The sequence below is a fragment of the Macrobrachium rosenbergii genome, chromosome 3 (genome assembly GCF_040412425.1).
Source record: "Macrobrachium rosenbergii isolate ZJJX-2024 chromosome 3, ASM4041242v1, whole genome shotgun sequence".
NCBI classification, from domain to species: domain Eukaryota; kingdom Metazoa; phylum Arthropoda; class Malacostraca; order Decapoda; family Palaemonidae; genus Macrobrachium; species Macrobrachium rosenbergii.
The window spans coordinates 43,331,477-43,338,976 of record NC_089743.1 but is presented as its reverse complement, the minus strand read 5'-3'; the positions used below and the strand labels follow the sequence as shown (position 1 = coordinate 43,338,976).

General features: G+C 38.6%; 2 protein-coding genes across 2 annotated transcripts in view; one reads left to right on the top strand and one right to left on the bottom strand.

Moving 5' to 3' along the window:
- Positions 1–7,500, top strand: part of LOC136854726 (calcitonin gene-related peptide type 1 receptor-like) — a 1,171,018-nt gene that overhangs the window by 273,830 nt on the left and 889,688 nt on the right. The gene's annotated exons all lie outside the window — the stretch shown is intronic.
- Positions 6,291–6,782, bottom strand: LOC136851011 (uncharacterized). The gene has a single exon (XM_067124985.1). It carries the CDS (start codon positions 6,780–6,782, stop codon positions 6,291–6,293), a length of 492 nt encoding a protein of 163 aa, XP_066981086.1.

The window sequence follows — 7,500 nt, the reverse complement described above, 5'->3', positions numbered from 1 at the left end:
TGCTGAATACAAAGATTTTGCAACTGACGGCTTCAAGAGTACCATCTCGCAACCAAAAATTCTTTCATCACACTCTACCTTTTAACATTACAGCGGCCATATTTTCTGAAATATATATATATGTGTGTGTGTGTGTGTATAGATATATACGTATATATATATATATTTGTATATATATATATATATATATATATATATATATATATATATATATATATATATATATATATATATATATATACATTATATATATATATACATATAATATATTATATATACATTATATATATCTGTGTTTATATACATATATATACTTATACATACATACATACATACATATATATATATATATATATACATATATATATTTATATATATATATATATATATATATATATATATATATATATATATATATGTATGTGTGTGTGTGTGTGTGTGTGTGTGTGTGTGTGTGTATACACGTGTATGTGCGTAACAAAAGAAACAACACGTAGTCGTTACCAAGAACTTATTGTCTCAAAAGAACAAACAAAAACAAAATGAGAAAAGTAAACCTAAAGAACGGGGTTTAAAAGGTCATGTTGGTAAGAAAACACTCCCAGTAATTAACTTTGCTCCGTCTTTCCTTTAACCAGGTGGGAGAATGTGTTTGCCGAAGGCCTTTAGCGGCTGGCTTTATAAACATTCCCCAGCATGGAGGCTTTACACGTCGGGGGCTCTCTATTTAATTAAGAGGATAGACCCCTTCTGTTGCGTGTTTGCCTCCCTCTACGCACTCGCCAGTATTCTGTTGCCCGATTTGACGGCCAGGTGTGAATACTTGCTTTTTTTTTTTGTTTTGTATAACATCCAGGTGGGTGGTCTTATCTCTCTCTCTCTCTCTCTCTCTCTCTCTCTCTCTCTCTCTCTCTCTCTCTCTCTCTCTCTGCTTTACCTCACTCCGCATGCTTCTAATCTTTCTTGATGCTCAGGCTCATTCCTTACATTCTCTCTCTCTCTCTCTCTCTCTCTCTCTCTCTCTCTCTCTCTCTCTCTCTCTCTTGTTTTCCCTCAGTCTGCATGCTTCTAATCTTTCCTGAAGTTCAGACACATTCTTTCTACTCTCTCTCTCTCTCTCTCTCTCTCTCTCTCTCTCTCTCTCTCTCTCTCTCTCTCTCTCTCTCTCTCTCTCTCTTTGTTTTCCTCTCCTGCATACTAATGTTCTTTCTTAATGTCCAGTCTCGTTCCTTACCCGTGCTTTCTCCATTTGTCTCCAAATATTCTCTCTCTCTCTCTCTCTCTCTCTCTCTCTCTCTCTCTCTCTCTCTCTCTTCAAGGTGAAAAACAAGGAGGTTACTAATAACTTCAAGCTAATATAACATTTACACCTTTTCCCCAAAACGGCACTGCAACCTTTGCACAGTGCCTGAAACCGCAGGTCCTTGTGTCTTCATAACGGAGTGCTAATGCTAACTCGCCTTTTTCTTAAAAGGTGAATATTTACAAAACTTCTCACTAGCAATGATATCATCATTTATGTAATACTGAGGTAGGGAGCTTCCTTCTCTCTTACGTAATCATATTCTGAACCCGATCTTCTTTTTATTTTTTTTTTTTTACGTAGAGAGGGAGTTGCCGTTGTAATTATCATATTGATCTGAAACACTCATTTTCCTTGTAATTATCGAAAATCCATTTGCTAATTTCCCTAAATAGGGAATAAGTGTTGTATCCTCTATGGATTTTGCTTGCATTAAGGAACTGCGTATTTAGGACTCTGAAGTTAGTAAAATTATTAAAATGACATTCGACCTTCCATTCTTACACGCTACAGGTGAAAATACTTTACCTTTGTAATTTTAATGAGGTCTTCAGTTCCACTTGATTAATATTAAAGGATACATAGAATTTAAAAGGCAAAATTGTATCATACAACCTCCTGCGTTCTTTCTCAGTTTAGAAAGAAAATGGGGAGCATATTGCTTTAGATAAAATCCATCCCAGCTGTGAATGATTGATTATTTCGTATACTGGCATTGCGATTGCAATGGTCAGAGCTTAGGGTTTCGTGAATGATTTTATCCGTTTTAAAGCACTTTATGCATTTTTCACAATTGCATCCTTGAGAAATATCCTGTTATTGAACGCTCCGTGATCCAGTCGTCCCGTTTTTGGGCAAAGTGTCGAATATGCATTTTATCAAATTTTTGGATCGCTCCTAGATAGTGACCCCCAAGGGTTTTAACCCGGTATGTATCCACCTGTGCGGCGAGGTTAGTACAAGCCCGTTGGGGATTACCGCAAAATCTTAAACAAAAGACTGTAAATTTCTTAAAGATAATGACCCCCAAAGAAAAATATTAGTCCTAGATAACGACCCCTGAAAACCCTTTGGGTCACTATCTAGGAGAGATCCAAATTTTTTTAACTATCCGCAACGACAGTGGTATCATCACTAACTTCTTGTTTCAGCAAAGCATGAAGTGTGTCTCTCACCATCCAGGGTGTACGGTGAGTGAGACACACTTGATACTTCGCTGAAACAGGAAGTCAATAATAAAATCAGCTTCGATGCAATAACTATAAAAATTTAAAAAGTGCATTTTCGACATTTTTCCAAGAAAGGGACGAAGTGTTCTCGTATGCTAATATTCAGTGGGTTATTTAGATACTTAGGTTACTAAAATTTTATATAAATTAATTATTTAATTTCCTAAATGTTTCAAGGTCAACAGAGACTAAACGCGTATCATACTTTCAATGAAGCTTACAATGATTTTGACTCTGAACACTGAAAGCAATCACAGGCCATGCCTGAGCACTTCAAAACCTAACAGACACTTTGAAGTAGTGAACTGATGCATTCAGTTTCGTAAATTTGTATATTTGTGTAAGTAATTAAAAAGGTTAAGAAAATCTTCCTTACGTGAATGTCAACTCATAAATATGAAATGTGTAACTCATAAATATAAAATGTGTTTAATAAACCATATTCAACAGTTCATCATATCGAGCCTCGATGGCACAGTCGGTTACAGCAGCAGCTTTGGACTCCGTAGAGGTCTGCGGCGCGGGTTCAAATCCGCAGCCGACTGATCAGAGAGGCGGACACTTTGCTATCCTTGTAGACACCCTGGGATTATGTATGTAATCAACGAATAGGTTTGCTTAAAAAGCAAATGGGTGTTACAGACTAAATACACACACAAACATGTAATCAACGGATAGGTTTGCTTAAAAAGCAAATGGGTGTTACAGACTAAATACACACACAAAACTAAGCCACTCCAACATCTTCTGAAAACATAACAAACATCTCACACGTCTCGAACTCTCGACCTACCCGCGCAACAACTTCTCACTGCTGGGAGAAAGGGCGTTGGGTCTGGTATGATACATGAACCATACGCTACCGGGTTCTAAGCGATGTCAGGCAGGGCAGCCGATCGAGACTACGGTCTACCCCAAAGCCAAATCAAAAAGTCCTTCAAAAAGAAGGCATCGTGCTTACCCCATACAAAAATGGGGGAAAAAAAGCACGTTAAAAGAAGAAGAAAAGAAAAATAAGAAGATTCAACAGTTCATCATATCCCTGTTAGACAATTATGCTTGAGTCTTTAATGTCAAACATATACTGATAAACAGTCCATTTTCACTTAATTTTGTATAAGAATTATGCATAAAAAATTCTCAGCATTAAAACTACAGGCATTGAGGCTGTAAAGGCTAACTGATTAAGTCAGCGAAAGCCTCCTTTAACAGAGAGAATATATGCACATAATTGTAATTGTGGATTTTCTTCTACCATCATCAACATTTCCCTTGAGGGCATTTTTTGGGCAAAGCACAACTGGGCCACCGACAAGGATGTCATAATCACCACCACCAACTGCATTGAATTATCCGAAGCACCAAGGAAAGCTTTAAAAAACCTTTGCAAATGAAGTAGATCCTATTTGGGAAAGCCTTTTTCGTCCTGTTACCCCCCGAGGATGTGTCGAAAGAGAGAGAGAGAGAGAGAGAGAGAGAGAGAGAGAGAGAGAGAGAGAGAGAGAACGCTTTAGTTTTCCATTCTATTCAAAGGAGGTATCTTTAAGCCCCGAATTACCATAAGCCCTCTTGGAGATGGCTTAAGAAGCGTCCCTTCCTCTGATACACGGAAGCTGCCGGAAGCCTCCGGTATAAATTTCAATGGAATTTAGATAAAACCCTTTTGTTCCGTCACTTGTCTTTCGCGAGTTCCTGTACATCAGTTCCTGGTGAATGAATGAAATGTTTTAGAACTTCACGTAACAATTATTTACCTGCGCACTACGAAGGTACAGCTACGAAAACGTTGTATCCAGCACCTAGAAAAAAATCTGAAGAAAGTTTCCCCCAAGTGACTTGAATATAGATTGAATAACTATGGCACATATCGAATTGAAAAGTAGTATAACCGCTTCATATATCATTTCATTCCTGATATATAATTTACGCAAGTTAAAGAGTAAATAAATAGGAATATTATATGATAATACGAACATCAGGAAATGACATATGAATCTGTATTATTTTGGAAAAGAACGTTTATTATTAATGGCTATGGTGCAGGATTTAAGAGAATAAATACATAAATAAATAATTAAATTCATGAGTGTCTAACTGGTTTCCGTTTCAGGGAAGGAATTATTGGAAAGCACGAGCAAAATTTGACACAAAAAGCTGAGAATTTTTGAAGAAGAGGTGATAGAGAAAACCTGTAAAACTGAGTTACATTATTATTATTTTTGTGGGGGGGGGGAGCGAGGGGGTCTGTCACTGTCATCCTATTCGACTGGGTGGTTTTTATAGTGTGGGGTTCCGGGTTGCATCCTGCCTCCTTAACAGTTCATCACTTTTCTCACTATGTGCGCTGTTTCTAGTAGCACACTCTTCTGCATGAGTCCTGGAGCTACTTCGGCATCTAGTTTTTCCAGATTCATTTTCAGGGATCTTGGAATCGTGCCTAGTGTTCCTATGATTATGGGTACAATTTCCACTGGCGTATCCCATATCCTTCTCATTTCGATCTTCAGGCCTTGATACTTATAAATTTTTTCTCTTTCTTTCTCATCTACTATGGTGTCCCATAGTATTGCAACATCAATGAGTGATACTTTCTTCTTGATTTTGTCAATCAACGTCACGTCTGATCTATTGGCACGTATCACCCTATCTGTTCTGATATCATAGTCCAATAGGATCTTTGCCTGATCGTTTTCTATCATTCCCTCAGGTTGGTGTTCGTACCACTTATTACTTGCACAGGCTGCAGCGGAGGGCTTTTGCTACTTAATCATGACTCTCTTTGTACTGGTTCTATGCAAGCACCTATTGTTCTTTGAACATATCTGGTTCTTAGGACCTGATCTTGTGCCGCTGTTAGCATTCCTTCTGTTTCCTTCTTTGGGTCTCCCCTCTGTAGCCATTGCCGTGTTTCATCGCTGGCCAGTTCTTTAGTCTGTCTCATGTAATGTCCGTGCATTGGTTTGTTGTGCTATTCCTCTGTTCTGTTTTTCATTCTCCTGTCTCTGTATATTACTGGGTCTTCATCTACTTTTATCAGTCCATCTTCCCATGCACTCCTTAGCCACTCGTTTTCACTGGTTTTCAGATACTGCCCCAGTGCTCTGTTCTCAATGTTGACGCAGTCCTCTATGCTTAGTAGCCCTCTCCCCTCCTTCCTTTCGTGTTATGTACGCTTAGTAGCCCTCTCCCCTCTTCCTTTCGTGTTATGTACAGTCTGTCTGTATTTGTTCTTGGGTGCAGTGCTTTGTGTATTGTCATGTGTTTCCTAGTTTTTTGGTCTATACTGCGGAGTTCAGCCTTCGTCCACTCCACTACTCCTGCGCTGTGTCTTATTACTGGTACTGTCCATGCGTTTATGGCTTTCGTCATGTCTCCGGCGTTGAGTTTTGACTTGAGTATCGCCTAAAGTCTGTGCATATATTCTTTCCTGATCGTGTCCTTCATCTCTTGGTGTTTTATATCCTTTCCTTTTATTATTCCCAGGTATTTGTATCCTGTCTCATCTATGTGTTTGATGCTATTCCCATCTGGTAGCTTTATCCCTTCAGTCCTTGTTACTTTGCCTTTTTGTATGTTGACCAAGGCGCATTTTTCTATTCCAAACTCCATCCTGATTTGGGTATCTATTTTCTTGATGCTCTTACCTTACATCTTTATGTCGTCCATGAACATCAGATGGTTAATTCTGTTTCCTCCTTTCTTGAGTTGGTACCAAGCATCCATCTTCTGCAGAATTTTTGTCATGAGAATCATGGCTACTATGAAGAGTAGCGGGGACAGTGAGTCGCCTTGGAAGATCCCTCTCCTGATGTTAACCTCTCTAGTCTTATCCCAGAGCTTGTAAGTACTGTATTCCAGTTGCGCATTATATTTTTAACGAAGCTGATGGTGTTTTTCTCTGCACCATAAATTTTCAGACATTCTGTTAGGCACGTGTGCGGTATCATGTCGAAGGATCTCTGGTAGTCAACCCATGTCATGCTTAGGTTGGTTCTCTTTCTCTCACTATTCTTCATTACCATTTTGCCTATCGGGAGCTGGTCTTTTGTGCCCCTACACTTCCTTCTGCAGCCTTTCTGTTGGTGGGGGATGGTGTTTGTATCCTCCAGGTAGTTGTATAGCCTTTCACTGATGATACCTGTTGGTAACTTCCACATTATTGGTAGGCAAATAATAAGCCTGTAGTTACTCGCTATATTTCCCTTGTTCTTGTCTTTCTGTGCTAGGGATGCTCTCCTGTGGTCATCCATTTGGGCGCATGGTGGTTTGTGATGCAATGCTGGAGTTGTTCTCCTATTAGTGGATGTAGGGCCTTGAAGTTTTTGAGCCAGTATCCATGGACTTCATTGGGACCTGGAGCTGCCGAACTTCTCAGTCCTCACACCGCTGGACTGCGGAACAGACTCCCAGAGGATGTCGTGCAATTGGAACTTCAGAATTTAGAGCGAAGGTGCAATGCAATACTACCCTAATGCTATTCTCCTTGCATTTTAATACATTTTTATCTATTTGTTAATTTATTGATTGTTTTTCCTTTTTAATAAGTGGGATCTCTTCTTTCTGTATTTCCCTTTACCTCCTCTTACTTCTTTTTAATGAACACCATATTCTTTGGAAGCTTAAATTTCAAGTCAATGGCCCCTGTGGGCTTGTTCCATATGAATAGGTTTCATCTTCTGGATAATGATAATAATTGCTTTCGTAAAGTATAAGAAAAATTGATGAAGATAAATGATCTAAGAACAGGTATCACATTATGAAAGATGCAGGATAATGATTAGCGCACGATGGAAATTTCGAAGTTTATATCGTTTTTAGGAATACGAAAGGGAGCAGTTTTGACATAAGGCTGGAATAAGGAGTGCATAAGGAATTATAATACCATGGACACACGCAGCTCAATATAAACAAAATGGTTATATTGATAATAGAAGAGGAATATGTTATAGATTAACTTGAGAATTTCAG